Raw genomic sequence first — 17,378 nt, forward strand, 5'->3', positions numbered from 1 at the left:
TTATATATGCATATATCCATAAATGACTGCTTTATGAACCGTTATTTAACTTCCTAATTCTTTAAATCCCTGTTTTAGTCTTGGTGGTGTTAGTCGGTTTAAGAGAACCGGTTTCATAAAGTCAGTTCTTAATGTTTATATTTTGAAAAACTAATATACTTTCAAAAATTATATTTAATGGAATTAAATTGAAAATCACTGAAACTTATTTCACAGAGATAAAAAAAAAAAAAGCCCACGAAGTAGAAGTCATGTTTTATTTTAAACTGACCAAATGTGATTGCAGTTAGTTGTGATCTAATCACTACAAACATGACCATTAGTAACTGATATTTTCCTAATCCATCAGGCTTAAATGAATTGTAAATGTTTCATCTAATTGGGGCAGCAAATTGACTAATTATCAAGGTAAGGTTAATTAACATTCATTGCTAGGTAAATCTCATTGCTTTCTTCTGCAAATTCTCACAAGTAGAACATGGAATTTCTAAACCCCCTCCCCTCTGCAAAAAAATTTGTTAATAGACATTTGAAAATGTCGGTCATGGAGCTTACGAATGACACAAATAATTGGCCAGTGGATGAAATGATTTTTTATATTTGTCTCTTTTGGTCATAAAAGAAAATACATTTGTGTGGGTGGATGGGTGTACTGAGGAAAAAGAGAGAAAAATAAAGTTGTGTGTTTGCTTATATATATATGTGTGCATGTTTGTATGTATGTTTATCTCATGAACAAAACCCATTGAATATTCATTGATGTTGATGCTGAAACTATTAATAATTGCTCGGATGGTGGACTCATCCAGACATTTTTTTTGTGAAAATCAATAGAAAAGTGAGTTTACTTTTCTGAGATGTGGACATTTTCTCTAAAGCTCATTTCCTATGTTAAACATAGGGCTGTATTTAATAGAGATCATTGAATAATAAATGCATCATTTCCTTCACTGCTGCTGCTGTGTTTTTGTTTCTAATACATTTCCCTGTTCATTCTTCCTTGACCCCTCCAAGTGTCCCCAAACCCACACTGACCTCCAGACCTGAATCCTCCTTCAAAATCGACATATCTATACATTTATATATATGAATAGCACAGTCTGTAGCGAGCATCGTTTTCTATACTTTGTCACAACTTCCTTCCTTCCTTTTTAAGTCTGTTTATATGTGTAAATGCCCTTTGATTTATTTTTCTCATGGATAAATTGCACCTGTTATTTTTTAGGCTTCAAATCTGAAGGAAAAAAAAATGGATATATCCACAAATAAAGTTCTTCATGTATTCTAACTCTTCTCTCAGCTGAGACCACTCCTAATATAAAAATTATCTTTCTTAATTAGTTCATATGTGATTTTATTCTAAGCACTGTTTTGTGTACTTCAAATGTAATTTTTATTTACTGTATTTAATGGCATATAAACTGCCACATTTTTGTGGGTCTGGTTGATGAAAATTGTGTAGAAGTTTGTGTGTGTTTGTTCTCTTAACATGTGACAGCTGTAAACAAGTGTCCCCCTCATACAAGCAATGTTGATTGTTTCTAGTCTTGCGTGGGGAAATATTACTTTGCTTAGAAACAGGAAGGGCATTGGCAGTGTAAAACCATGGAAAAGCAGGCATTAAATGATGATTGAATTTAGGATCACAGAAATAAAATATTCCAGAAAGGATTTCAGTTCAAATTACTTTATTCTTGATAAAAATCAATTGGGATAGAATCCAATTAAATTAAAACGATAACATTACTTCTAAACAACAGTTTCTCTGAAATTTAACAGCAAGATTGTAAAAGAATTGAAAAGTTTTATTTTACTATTTTTCAAAAATGGTAAACTGGAATGGAATGTAAAAGTCAAGCACCAATTACTTTCAACAAAACGGTTTTGTATTCACCACCACAGTCGGATTCAACAAAATCAGAAAGTGCAGTGTCATACGTTGCGAGGAAATCCTCTTTTATTTCTTGCAGATCAAGCTATAAGAAAGAAAGAATAAATATATATTAAAAAAAAGTATAATGTAAGAATAGGGTCAGATTCTTACATGATATGAAAATAAGAGACAAAACATTAGAAAATAGATCTCAGGGAAAGAAAGAAAAAAAAAAGGGACAAAATGCTACATCTTGTCATATTTCTCTTTGAAGACAACTTTTTCCAAGATAATTCTAGATTAAATAGAATAGTTTAATTAATAAAAGATGTAAAAGCAACCTTGGAACCAAAGTTTTATAAAATGAATTATGAATGGATACAAGTTTGTTTTTTTTTCTGAAATACTTCATTAGAAATATTAATGATATTGTTAACTTACCAATGTCAAAAAAGAATTTAAAACCCGATACAAATAATGTCCAGAGATGATGTCAAATATTACCCAGCCAGCAATATTAGATAGTTATGGTTAGAATAGTTGGTTATCAGGAGGAATTCTAAGATAGTTCCAATAATCTTTTTGCAATTGACTTTGTAATAGAAGATGGCAATTATGTGAATATTAATTAGTGTCTAATGTGAAATGTTAGACAATGCTTAAGACCAATTTCTGCTACAGTATCCTGAATATTTAGGTATACTACTATATTCAGAGCTTCATTATTTCTTAATTAGCTTCTAAATCATTATCATCTTCACAAACTACACAACTAGTTAAGAGAGATTTCTATGGAGGTGTTCCCTTTTGCTTGATATAACTAAGTTACTGCAGCTGGATGGCATTCCAACACCAACCACTTAACATATCTTGTTTATAAGTGTATATTTGAATTCTATTAATATTTAAAATGGTTGACTGCTTTCCAATAACTCTTCCATGAAAACTTTAGCAATAAAAACATACTTTGTTGATGTCTTTTACACAATATTTTAAATATAGATTCTGAATTTTGTCCAAATAGAAAACTTTCCTTTTATTGTAAAGTCTTAAGTAGACACATTCCATTGATGCTTACATAAAATGGTTTTAGAACAGAACAGAAGATTCAAAAGGAACAGAGAAAATGATTTAGAGAAACTCAGGTAAAATTTAAACAATATTCATGCAAAAAAAAAAACAGACTATAAGCTTCTACAAAAGAGTTTGACAGCATGCAGCTTAGTGCGGCAAACAAAAACAGCATTCTTAATGTGTAGGAGTTGTTGAATGAGGAAACTAAGAGAATCAGGGAGTCAAAGAAAAGAATTTCACACAGAATAAACAAGGGAAAATAAAATTCAACTCATATATATATATATATATACACACACACACACACTAGTGAGAGTGAGTGTTCAATACTGCCTCTAGTGGATAAATATTTGTGGATTAACAATGCTATCAATGGTTTCAGATGGAAAGAGTGTTAATCCACAAATAAATTTTTTAAGAAATGTAACATCAGTCGCATGCACTTAAGGTTATGTTTTTCTATAAATTTCAACTATATACATATATATATATATATCTGGGTTTTCTTTTCACAATTCCCTGAGACAATTAGCAATATACCTCAATAAAATATTGTGACAAATACTAAATGAAATGTTTAAATACATTGAAATGACAACAGTAATGGTGTTCAGTAATTAAAACAGCAGACCCAGTTGGTTGAATCATGGACCTACCTCAGTAATATCATCACCTGATTAAAATGATGTCATCAACACATCAGGATAAAGAAACCAATCAGAATGGCCCAGAAAATCCCTTCTTTTTTTTTGGAAGAGGTTGAACAGGAGTCCATAATGTTGGCATTTTAATGTAGTTAAGCATTAGAACTAGGAAACCATTTTCACTTCAATAGCACTCAGAGTTTGTAAAGCATGCACAGAGGAGTTTTAATTTTAGTGTTAATGGATTAAGGATTAAAGAAACAAAGAGATTAGTTTATCTTTAAAAACAAGGCAAGCTTAAAATTAAAAAAATTGCCTACCAAGATATCTTCTGTGGATTTCTCTCATTCAGATACAATCTTGCTCCATCACACACACACACACAAACAACAACAACACTTTTGCAGGTCTCAGTAACCAGAACTGCTATCTTTTTACTGGTTTCAGTCATGAGATTGCGGCCATGCTGGGGCACTGCCTTGAAGAATTTTAGTTGAACATATCAACCGCAGTACTTTTTTTTTTTAAGCCTGGTACTTTATCAGTCTCTTTTGCTGAACCACTAAGTTACAGGGACATAAACACACCAACACTGGTTTCAAGTGGTGATGGGGGACAAATACAGACACAAAGAAACACACACATAGATATATAAATACAACAGGCTTCTTTCAGTTTCCATCTACCAAATCCACTTACAAGGGTTTGGTTGGTCCAAGGCTATAGTAGAAGGCACTTGCCCAAGATGCCACGCAGTGGGACTGAACCCAGAACCATGTGGTTGGGAAGCAAGCTTCTCACCACACAGCCATGCCTGCTTCCATAAATAACTTTAGGATTTATATTTTTCAAATTCTGGATTTTAAATCCGGGAGTTTGTCTTGAAAAAATACACATGCATTGCTTTTTTTTTTATGTGAGGGATAGGAGCAATGACCATCACCCTTGAAGGCCCTTCCATACTGATGAGATTCATGGAGATGTTCAACTTGAACAGCTAAAGCTTGATGAAGGGAAAAAACTCAAAGAAAGAACCTAGCTGACGTGATTTAAATATTTGCAAGAGATTCTACGAAAAGACCAACCCATTGCAGGTCTTAGAATAATTTAGCCAAACTCTTTGTTCCAGTCTGCAGATACCAATAAAACACTTAAAACCTAATTTATTTTCATCCTTTTATTAATCAAAATTTGAACATTTCAATTAATTATGTCTGGCATCGACCACACTTGAATGGTGCTTTTTACATGCCACCTGCACAGGAGCCAGTCAGGCAGCAATGGCAACAACCATGCTTGAATGGTACTTTTTACATGGCCACCGGCACACACACACACACACAGCTGGCTGTTAAAGGAAAACAATATAAAGCTCTATGTGTAGTAACATTCCAACCAAACATTGAACCAACAACCAGGTTTGGTGGGACAAGATTTCTGCAAGTAAAACCGTCAACAGGTTCAACTCACATTGGTTCTCCTATGACCCCACTGGACGATTATGGTGGTTTGTTTGGAAGTCCTGCAGCTGGACCATATTATCATTTCTTTTCTCTGAATCTTTTTGAAGTTCGCACTCAGCAATTGTTGCAACATGTTTTTCCATGTATTTTATAAAGTTTTTTTGTTTTTTTTAATCTTTTGATTTTTCCATTTATCTCATATGGAGCTTCATCTTGTAATGAGATGAAATAAAAGACTAAGCAAACAGAAAATGTAATTAACAAAACAGAAGATACGAAACAAGCCACCGGTGGATCAACAGTAACAAACACTATGTGAGCCTTACTTCACTATACATGACAGAGAGAAAAAAACAACAGGGAACTTATAATTCTTTTCTACTCTAGGCACAAGGTCTGAAATGTTAGGGGAAGGGGCCAGTCGATTACACCGACTCCAGAATGCAACTCATACTTAATTTTTCGACCCCAAAAGGATGAAAGGCAAAGTTGACCTCAGAACATAAAGACAGATGAAATACCGCTAAGCATTTTCACCTGGCGTGCTAACATTTCTGCCAGCTCACTACCTTACTTATAATTAAGATATTGTATTGGGACTCTGAAGCAAAACAAGGAACAACACTCAAAAGCAGTGCTAAAGACAATGGCTGATCTTGTCAGAACCACATCAGCTATTACTCCGCCATTAGCTACGATCCATGAATCTCACCAAGGCACATATCATTGAGTGTCACACTTATCATTTTGGTGACTGTGGACATTATAGAACTGTGAGGAATAGGATGATTCCTTAAAAATATAAGCAATAGACACAAAATTAGTCCAATTTTGAATTTTATTTTATCAATGTACTTTAAGAAAATACATTAATATTTGCTAATAATATCACAAATATTTCTTTCTTTTTATCAGAGCCTATACATTGGCTGTCAACGGAAAAACCTGATAGAGGGTTACTTTTAGAAAAAATTTCTTTTGTGCTACTTGATAATCTTTAACAACAATCGTTTATAATCTCCACTACATTCACTGTCAACCCATTCAGACAATGGTTGCTCATACATTTCTTCAAAGCACTCCTTTATAGTTTGCAAGTCAATCTGAAAAGGGGAAAAACAAGGGAAAACTCAAAGCAAATTAAAATAAAAGAAGAAGAAATCTGTGAGATTTATTTTTGTGAAAATATTGGCAGAGATAAAGATTTGAAACAATGCACAACAGGATTATGTTGCCTGAACTGTTGATAACATTATTACTTGTCCAAACATTAATTCATGGTTGGATTACTGTCATCATCATCATCATCCCTGTTACTAGGCTCAGTAAATGTCAATAAATGATATTTTCAGATCTGGAATCACTATAACTTCTGCTGATTAATAATACAAAAAATACTATTATTATTACTCTTATTGTTATTATTATAATCACTATTATTATTAGTATTATTATCATTGTTCTTGTTATTACTATTATCATTATTATTATTAATAGTATAATTGCTGTTATTATTAAAAATGTTATATTAAAAAGCTATTAAAGCTAGTTTTGACGCAATGGAGTGAACTTGGTCATTTCATTCCATCTGATTCTGCACTTCATCAAAGCTTTGTTCTTTCAAATCATTTCAAATATAAATCCATTAATTTTCTTTTTCCTCTTAAGTTTTCTCTATTTCCATGTCATCTGAATTTTTATGAGAATCTAAAGACATCAGTGTTGACCAATTGCAACCACAGAACCATACGCAACTCCATTCCTTGTTTGTTCATTTAACAAAAATCATGTCCACAAGAAATGCATTATGTGAAGTTTAGATATATTTACATTTATTGAAAAAAATTAGTTTTGTCTAACTATAATTTTCTAAATTCAACGAGATAAAATATTCTTTGACCAGAAGGTCTGATTTTTGTTGAGGTGTTGTGGCTGGTATGCCTCAACCACCTTCAGAGCTATGCCAGTTCCTTGTAAAGTCTTACGTGATGGACAAGTCAAAAGGACAGAGTCCAGACTAATGTGGACCACCTCTTCTCAGAGATGAAAATGGGTCTGTATAGGGTCCATGTCCCTCCCTACCTAGAAAAAAAGCAAAGTCACAGAAGCATTGATTACTGTTGAAAAAGGCCCTGGAAGAGGAAGGCCCTTTTCACAGGGGAATAAATGAAGCAGGGCAAAAAAAAATATTGAAAAGGAAGCTGAAAGGAAGAGAGATGCAGAAGAAACAGGACAAAGTTGAGAATAGTGGTCAACAGTCTGAGTTCCATAGGGAATAAAGGTCTTGAGTAAACCCCAAATTAAACCTTTGCTAAAGTGCCTCTTCAATTTCGAATTTACTTGCTTTTGTAATTTATCTGCAGAATACACCTGTAAATACACTTCAGTGACAATAGAAAATTAGAACTTATTTAGGACTTGCCCATTCCAGTATGGATACAGTTAGATTCAATATAAACCATACATTGCTGGCAGTTTGGCTCAACCATAAGGCAATCAAACATTTTATACAATATGGCAGCCCTGATATCATATTGTATTTTCTGACAGATTTCCAATTGTACAGAGGAAAGTTAAGAGAAGTGAAGTGTTGGAGGTTTACCAGTAATTTCAATTCAAGAATGAAACAGAAACAGTTAAAGTGATTGGAAACGAAAATCTTGTTTGAAAATAAAACAAATAAAATTCCAAATTTCTAGAAACATCAAGCAAAACTGCTTCTTTAAATTGATCAAAAATTAATGTGACTTAAATTTCAACTGAATAAATATTAGTTTTCTGAGATACAAAGCCCTGATCTTGGTCTTGGGTTAAAGTAACAATGAAAAGGTTCCACCACCAAACACTTCAAGCTACATGAGACTCAAAGCTGCATGTCACTTATCCAATACATGAGAGCTAAACCTGACTTCTTCCCAACCTCTCACTACCCTATAACTCAAGGCATTGGGCCCACATCATCACAACAATCACCCTTGACATTCTGGCACCATGACCACCACCACCAACACACACACCCCAAATGCCTTTTACCTTCCTTCTCATCAGAGTTGCAAATCCATTCCGACATTTGTGCATTGCCTCATTGCAGCACATTCCATCACATTCATCAAACGTTACTAAAGCCTTTTCCCCAAGCACTGCACTCGTCCTATCTTCTTCACACTTCCCATGCGTCACACCTGACAAATGTATGCACCAGACTGCATTCCACTTCCACCTTATTATTTGAAAAGGAAAAATATATATTTGACTTACCTCACTCCTTGATACAATCACTCGAATGAGATCGGTATCAGTGGTGCCCAACCCTTTCATGCTTTTGTAGAGTCGCTGCGCAAAATAGTGTCTCAAATCAGAAGCTGCATCAACTGTTGTAGAGAGAGAGAGAGAGAGAGGAAGAATTTAATGTTAATGAAAAATGTAGATGAGAAGGAGAAATACAAGTGAATATTAATTTGGGGTTAAATTTACTAATCTCTCTTGGAGCTCTAACAATGGATCTAAACATTTTACCTCCCATTGTATATCAACAATATGGCAATTGTAGAATACTAATAGCACCAATGCCTGATTCACAAGGAACTGAGGGTTTCAACACTGGAATTTGGATACAGTAAGAACATCTTGGTGATCATTGAGAAGAATCACTAAAATATTTCAAATAATTGGTGCCATTGATTCAATAAAAGACTTGGAATTTCTGAGAGAAAAAAATTAGGGAAAATTAACATCAGATACTTACTAATAGCAAGATAGCCATCTTGTACGGCACCAGAAGTTTCTGACTCAACAACATCACGGAAAGGACGATCAGCCAGTTCTTCATAAGCCTTAAATGTTGCTTGCAACTGGGGTAGGGTACGTTTGCACAAAATTGCATTGAAAGTGCATTCATCAGTGCCTAACTGTCCTTCTCCAGCCTTAAAAAAAAAAAAAATAGTAAAGAAAAAGAATTACAAATTCTTTTTGCTTTTTAAATCAAATAAGTTTTTGAAAAGATTTTTTTTTTAATATTTTATTTTATTCCTATCAGTGAATATTGTTTGATTAACACCTCTAATGTATGAAACAATATCAAAATGAAGCTTAATAAAAAAAAAAACAAACAAACAAAGAAAAGGCATATCTATTGATAATTAGCATGTAATTTTGATAAAAATCCTTTGAACGCTCACATCATAGAGTGCTTGAGCATCTTCAGTAGCCTTTTCTTGATCGGCCCACCAATCGTCATCTCTTGATGCAGTGCAAAGAGAAACCATCAAACGACGGAAATAACCACTTGTGTCAGATGCAATGTCTTCTTCCATTGAAACCCCATACTCTACAAAATAAGTTTTTTAAAAATTAAATTAAAGGAATTAATATGAACATTTTTTTTTTTAATTATTAATAGTTTTAATATTTATAACTAGACATTTTCAGGAAAACAAATAGAAAAAAATTACTAAAAAAATTCAAAGCAGATGAATCATTAAATATTTGCAATTAATTAATGTACTAAATAGATTATATATAATCACCAATCCTCAGTCAAATCGTCCAACCCATGCTAGCATGGAAAGTGGACGTTAAACAATGATGATGATGAGATATATATATATATATATGTATACATATATTTTTTTTTTTCATTGAATAAAGTTTAATCAGATTTTCATTGAATTTACAGATCTAGAAACAACACTTTAATTTACTAATTATATTTCATTATTGCCCACAGGGGGCTAAACAGAGGGGAGAAACAAACACAATGGGATTAAGACAATTACATCGACCCCAGTGCGTGACTGGTACTTATTTAATTGACCCTGAAAGGATGAAAGGCAAAGTCAACCTCAGCAGAATTTGAACTCAGAACATAACAGCAGACAAAATATCACTAAGCACTTCGCCCGGTGTGCTAACGATTCTGCCAGCTTACCACCTTTACCCATTAATAATTTAAATAATTAAGTAAAAAATAAGCACTTTGAATCGTTGAATATCTGACACATTGGCCACATTGACCTCTGGGGACAAAGAGTAAATGCCAGAACTATAATTAGTCTCACAAAAACAAGATTGCTTTTTAAGAGATCCTCATCAGTTGATGAAATGATTAAAACTTATTTTTAATTAGCAAACTTAACTCTCAGGATCAGGTGAATCTTTTTTTTTTTTATACAGAATCTAAAAAGAAATTTAATATTCTCTTCAGGGAATTCTTTTAATATTTTTTCCTGTAGTTTCACTGAAATCAATCCAATTTATTCACCTTCTTCATATCTAGTTTTTATCTCTTCAATTTCTTCGTTTGTTCTGGTCACCATAATCTCAATGAGCGTGTTCTCATCTGTTCCCATACACTAAATAAAGAAGAAAAAAAACTTCACTGTTTAAATATATTTGAGATATAAACATTTTCACATCTCACCTTCATTAAATACATCTTAAGATCAGAGTAACAAACACAGACTCTCAATTTTACTTTTTTTTAATTTCATTTTTCTCAGGCTCTTTAACCCATAATGCCTGGTTACTATGGTGAATGTAAGTGACATTGGTCCCTTGCAGGGATCAAGGATAGGGAAGGGGACAAATTGATTACATGAACCTCAATACTTAATTGATATTTTATTTTATTGACTCTAAAGAGAGGAAAAGCAAAGTTGACCTCAGCAAGATTTGAACTTAGAACATGAAGGACCAGAAGAAATGACAGGATTTTGTCCAATGCTCCAATGATTCTGCCAGTTTGTTGCCCTTTCAATCTTACTGGACCCCACTGAAATATCTTGATATTAATCACGAGAATGAAATGGAACAGAAATAATGGTCAATACTTACAGCTATGGCCCGATGGATCTCATGAACATCAAAGTCTCTGGGAAGATCAAATAAGGCCACAATTACGTTTTCCAAATTTCCAGACAGTTCGCTTTTCAGATCGTCAATTAAATCCTATAATAAGAATATACAGAAGCCATCATCTCTCCATGTAAACTGGTGCAAAATTATATTAAAGTCAGAGAAGAATATTAAGATTAAAGATTGTGAAAAAGATGTAACTGCCTTCACCCCACAAATCTCACAAATGCTTTCCTACACACAGAAAGAGAAATATTTCACAACCATCACAGTCGTCATTATTTTAACATCCACTTTTCTATACTATCAAGGATCAGATGGAGTATGTTTGAAGCAGGTTTTCTTTGTCCAGATGCCCTTCCTGTTGCCAACCTTCACCTATTTCCAAGCAAGATGATATTTCTCCATGACCAGACATGTTTTTTTATATGGAAGACTGGAAATGAACAACACAGCTTATATGACAGTGGCATTCATTTGCAACTTGCATAGAATGTCAAGGCAAAAAAGACAAACACACACACACACACACACAAACATATACACAACAGGCTTCTTTCAGTTTTCGTTCACCAAATCCATTCAGAAGAGATTGGTTGAGCCAAGGCTACAGTAGAAGACATGCCCAAGGCTGTCACAGAGTGGTATTGAACCCAAAACTATGTGGTTACAAAACATACTTCTTAACCACAAAGTCACGCCTCTACCATTTATTCAAATATATTTTAGAAGTTCTAGGAATTTCCATACTGAAATAAAAAAATGGTAATTTGAAAGACAACATTTACATTTCGAACAATTAACAAGATGTAAGTTTTTTGGAAATTCATTTCATATAATGGAACATACCTCTCCATACGATTGCTTGTAGGCTGTTCTGATTTCTTGGCGCTGTTTGCAATTATGATTCACCAAAACATCAATAATATCAGCTTCGTTGGTTCCTAGAAAAACAGAAAATATTTTGGTCAAATAAACACCTAAAATAAGATTCTTATTTTAGTTCATTCTTAAAAATTCTTGATATTTCATTGCTAAATATTATTCACAAGTTTGTTCATTTGTCTTAGAACACATGTATCCTCGTTTATTACTGATTCGTTTAACACTGATCTGATATAAGACAATATGCTCAATTGTTAGCCATATTACACTTATCACAGATTGGTCTGTGATAACACAGGTTGGCAATCGGTCAAAAGATTCCGCTTGTACTTCAAAAATCCACCCCAGCAACTACCCAGAATGCACTGACTATCTCTTGTGCTTACATGACCATTCTTCGAGGCTGCATATTTTTACACACTTGTACCCATCAACATGGGACCAGTGAATAGGAAATATACGAAGGCATCTCATCCTAATAAACCCACCAGATAGTAATTAATTTAAAAAAATAATAATTAGAAAGTCTTTGATAATAATTACAGTTTTTAAAATAAAATATGGTAAAGTGGGTGGTGGGGGTGTATTTCAACAGAACCAAGCCAGAAGACAAACCATTAAGGTTCCAATTAGTATCTTCATCATGAAAATAATGTTTTAAATATTTCCAACATGAAGAAACAGCATGAATCATTGAAATGTGGAGTAGGGATATGGGGAGAAAAATGTACAAATAAGATCAGTTAAAAGATTTTGTTGGAGGAAAATTCCTTACCTAATCCATCCATGGCATTCTTGAGTTTTTCACAAGCTTCCTCACAGTTAAAGTCGCAACAGCCTGAAATTGTTCCATGCTAAAGAAAAAAAAAAACGAAATAATTAGCCAAGAGTAATGAGATATCAATTTGGAATGTTACAAGTAGAATAAGACCAGTGTGAGCAAAGTTCAGAGAGCTCCTACCTCTGCTGGTAACAAAGGGCTTTTCACTCACAGTGAAAGGTAGACTGTACGATGCATGTATGCATACAACCATGCTACATGGCAGTGAAACATGGTCTGTGACTGCTGAGGACATGTGTAGGCTTGGAAGAAATGCACACACGACAGAGTGTAAGCGCCCTGAGAGAAAAGTTTGACTTCAGAAGCATTAGATGTGGTGTGTAAGAGAAACGACTGCACTGGTATGGTCATGTGTTGTGTATGGATGAGGACAGCTGTGTGAAGGAGTGTCACACCCTAGCAGTTGAAGGAACCTGTGGCAGAGGAGACCCAGGAAGACATGGGTCGAAGTGGTGAAGCACAACCCTTGAAAGTTGGACCTCACAGAGGCAATGACAAGTGATCAAGACCTTTGGAGAAATGCTGTGCTTGAGAAGACCCAGCAAGCCAAGTGAGATTGTAGCCGTGGCCAATGCCAGTGCTGCATAACTGGCCCGTTTAAGAGCACCCTTCAATTATTGGGCAATACACTGTGCTTGAGAAGACCCTTTGAGGCAAGTGAAACCATTGTCATGGCCGATGACAGAACCGCCTGATTAGCACCTGTGCCGGTGGTACGTAAAAGCACCCCCTACACTCTCGGAGTGGTTGCCTTTAGGAAGGGCATCCAGCTGTAGAAACCTTGCCAGGTCAGACTGGAGCCTGGAGCAGCCTTCTCGCTTGCCAGTCTTCTGTCAAACCGTCCAACCCATGCCAGCATGGAAAGCAGATGTTAAACAATGATGATGATGATGACGATATATAATTTGCCACACCCAGTTTCTGCCATTTGTCAACTGAGAGAATGTTTGTACGAGACAATGTGTTGATCTGTTCTGGGCAACATTTAATTTTGCACGATTTCATTTCAAAGACAAGCTGCTACCACAAAGAGAGGGGGGAAGGGCAAGAAGAGTTACAACGTCTGAGTGACCCAGGATTTCCAAAATAACCTATTGATATTTAAGAATGTATCAACATTAAACTGGTTTGAATAATATGTAGGCATGTACTATGTGTGCATAGTACAGGTGTGAATAATGCAGCACAGATATGTATGTGTACTACTGGAATAACAATGCAATTTGGTATAACATGTTACATTGCTAAATTGTTGTCAGCCGATCAAATGGCAGCCCAACCAGGCAAACCTGGTGAAGCGGGTTGCGAAATGACAAGCAAGACTTGTCAAAAGAATGGATGAATGCATGAGTGCACAGTACAATGTGTGCATACAGCATTATGTAAAGTACAACATGTTAACATGATAGAAACTGGACAGAGTCTATTCAGTTTGAAGAGATTGTCTTAAGAGAAAAGGATCCATTATTGAGAGAATGGGATTGGTTGTTAGAAGTAATCCAGAGGATTAACGGTCCCAAATTCAAGCCTGAAAATGTGGATTAGGCCTACCGTCTTCTTGATTAGCAGTTTGTATATTTATTTATTCACCTAAGGAGACAGGGCAATCTTCAAGATCTTTTGCAGAATAAGAGAGAACGAGCTGGATGCAATTAACACATGATTCATAATGTTAAAGTTGTGTGGTTGAAGAGAACATGTTAGCAGTAACGAAGTTCTTAAAAGGAGATCCTTCTGAGAAGGACTTGATGTTAGTTCTTTAGTCAAGAACACAAGCGTGTTTGTTTCAAGCAGAACTAATCAAGCTAATTGACAATTAATTACAGATACAGTGTTCAGATACCACTCTAAAAGGCCTATCTCCTGTGCCCAAAGCCTGTTGGATTCTTAATCAACCAATTACATTTAACAGACATGCTGATATTCATCAACTATGTAGGACAGACAGACAGACAGGTGGACAGAAACAGGTTACATACAACACCTTTGTTAACAAGCTATTTGTAAAAATAACCATTTTGTCAACTAAAGAATTATTTTTCTAATCATTCAATTTTGTGTGTGTGTGTTTCCAAGTGTAAATAAAAGAGTTTCTGGCCTTATCACTTGTTCAAATTATCAAAACTAACACCTGAACATTTGTATTTGAATATCAAACACAATGACACAATGAGCATTAAGTTGACTCGAAAGGCAAAAGATTACAAAGTAATGCCAAGGGTGAGAATTTAAAGAAGCAGTCACTGTAGCAGATCACTTTTATTTACCCCCAGCACAAAAAATGTTCAATGTTTGAACAGAATGAATCCACCTACAAACAACAGGTGAAAAATGTTCCAGTCCACTTGACACTAATAAAGGCAACACTAAAAGTTACTGAAGTTGCCCGGCATTTGTGACAAAAGGCACATTTATGGACAATCTATTATAGAAGAACGTGGAGGTACATGGCCTAGTGGTTAGAGCAGTGGACATGCGGCCAAGGGATCACGGGTTCGAATCTCATACTGGGCGGTGTGTGTGTTTACGAGCGAAACACCTAAGCTCCACGTGACTCTGGCAGAAGATAATGGCAAATTTCTGCTGCCTCTTTCACCACAACTTTCACTCTTTCCTCCTGTATCTAGCAGCTCACCTGTGACGGACTGGCATCCCAACCAGGTGGGGAACCTATACGCCAATGAAACCAGAAAACCAGCCCTTAGGAGCCAGGCATGGCTTGAGAAAAATTTTAGAACTTGGTTGTCAAAAGGTGGCACACAGCCTCATTCCCAGCAAAATTGACATTTTCCGTAGAAAGTCGATTTGGAACCCAAACTAAAGAAAGACCAGCTAAGACCAGTTCAAGGCGGTTGTGACAAATGATTGCAGATGCCGATAGGGAAGGGGGGTGATTCAGTCATTGCTGCCCCACTTGGGTGAAGAGGTTAAAGAGGCGACTGAGATACCCTTCTGTAAATAAAGAACGGTTCCCAACATTTCAATGGCTTTAGTCACCATCAGAAGAGTTCGTAATATCTTTAAGTAGCTCCTGTAGTTTATACTTGGGGGTAAAGCATCTCTGATGTTTATGCACACATAATCTCTTTCTCTCAGTATTTCACGCTGTATTTGCATGTTTAATTATGTTTGATTACTCATAATAGAAAATGTTTTTCTATCATTATACATGCAGAGAGAGAGAGAGAGAGAGAGAGAGAGAGAGAAAGAGAGAAAGAGAGAGAGAGCAAAAACCAGAACTATCAGTAAAACACACACCTCACAAGATCTTTCATCAAATCGTCGCCATCTTCAACATCTCCACTTGTAACTTCGACTGTCAGTAATTTGATGTTATAAAAACGTACATAACTTGCACAAACAACAAATTACTTTAATGTATATGCGATATTTGAATAGCAACGAGAGAGAATAGTGTAAAATTACAATCCTTTTTCATGGAAGCCCAATGTAAAGGACATGTTATTTTTGGAAAGGTTATTACCATATTTAATGATATAAAACACGCGCGGGCAGAATAGGCACACCCACATTTGTGAAAAGAGTTTCTAGTGCATTAAACCGTGTAATATTGGCCAACTTCACATATAGCACCCGGGGTGGGTTTTTTCGGGGCATTCTTTTTTTTTTTTTTTTGTGTGAACCACAAGTGCGTCTTATATGTCATCAAATTCAGTAATTCGTAGTATTTTGTATCAATCGTATGACCTCGGTTTTGCCTTTCCTCCAATTATTAAGCGAGATCAGTTCACCATTTTAAAATTCTTTTCGATGTGAAAGGTTGTTCATCGTTTGACACAAAAGCACAGTTTGAAAGTTCAAATCCTGTCTACATTCGAATAGAACCGCCCTCCTCCCTCACACCGACACCTTCAATGTAAAAGCAGAATGTGAAAGTTCGAATTTGGCTAAAATATTCTATTTTATTTTCCTTCCCTTTCACATCATGGATATGAATTCAATTCGCAACCATGCGATTTCCAGTTCAGTCTCACGGCACACCGTCTTGGACAAGTGTCTTCCATTATGACATGCGCCAAATAAGGTTTTGGGAGTTAATTTGGTAACTGGAAGCTGGGGATGATTTGACCGAGTAAACGCTTCAAGTCTTTGCCCCAGCATGGCCGCAATTAAAAAAAAAAAGACAAACATCTACGAGAGTAAATCACCAGACGATGTGCGTCTCCTTCGTTTTAGATGGGTGGAAAAGTATTAAACGTTAGAAATTGCAAATCAGAGATATCCAGTAACATTACCAAAGGATACAAAAGAGATCCGAGACGGACTTATTTGACTTTAGTTAAAATTTAAAATATATCTCATGGGTTACATGAGCAGATGTAGGCTGCTGCAAATCCGATGGAATTACACGCCACCCATCTGTCGAAAGTAAAGCTTCCAAAAGCATAAATGCGGGAACGAAATATGCTTAGAGAATGCAAACCCAGTTTTTTCAGAAGGATTTTCAAAGCGTTTTCATTGCTCCTCACTAAAAAAAGTTTATGGGGTTGCGCTTGCACTACCTGTACCCCCTGTTCCAGAGCTTATATCCTCAAGTGGCCCGAATTAAATTTTGGTAGGGATAATAAAAAGCTTAGGATTTCGACAGGGATGGATTTTCCAAGGAAAATATCCCGTGCAACAATTGAATACATACCCATTTTTTTTTCTGTTATTTCCCACCCCAAGTTCGTATGCGATTGAAACAGCGTGTGTATTCCTTACTAAGCAGACGGGGAAACACT

The 17,378-nt window shown here is 35.3% G+C and overlaps 1 protein-coding gene across 2 annotated transcripts in view; it reads right to left on the reverse strand.

Moving 5' to 3' along the window:
• Positions 1–1,671: 1,671 nt before the first annotated feature.
• The window catches only part of LOC106876092 (annexin A13), a 17,268-nt gene continuing 1,561 nt past the window's right edge, over positions 1,672–17,378 (reverse strand). Inside the window, exons 2-9 of one of the 2 annotated variants that reach the window (XM_014924499.2) lie at positions 12,568–12,646; positions 11,757–11,851; positions 10,887–11,000; positions 10,315–10,405; positions 9,233–9,381; positions 8,800–8,977; positions 8,313–8,425; positions 1,672–1,976 (exon numbers count right to left, since the gene is read on the reverse strand). In XM_014924499.2, the coding sequence (XP_014779985.1) occupies positions 1,854–1,976; positions 8,313–8,425; positions 8,800–8,977; positions 9,233–9,381; positions 10,315–10,405; positions 10,887–11,000; positions 11,757–11,851; positions 12,568–12,646 (942 nt within the window). In that variant the 3' untranslated portion in view covers positions 1,672–1,853. Of the gene's footprint in view, positions 1,977–5,874; positions 6,158–8,312; positions 8,426–8,799; positions 8,978–9,232; positions 9,382–10,314; positions 10,406–10,886; positions 11,001–11,756; positions 11,852–12,567; positions 12,647–17,378 lie in introns of those variants that run through there. The other variant, XM_014924500.2, reaches the window with a different exon arrangement.

Source organism: Octopus bimaculoides, chromosome 23 (genome assembly GCF_001194135.2).
Source record: "Octopus bimaculoides isolate UCB-OBI-ISO-001 chromosome 23, ASM119413v2, whole genome shotgun sequence".
Classification (NCBI taxonomy): Eukaryota; Metazoa; Mollusca; class Cephalopoda; order Octopoda; family Octopodidae; genus Octopus; species Octopus bimaculoides.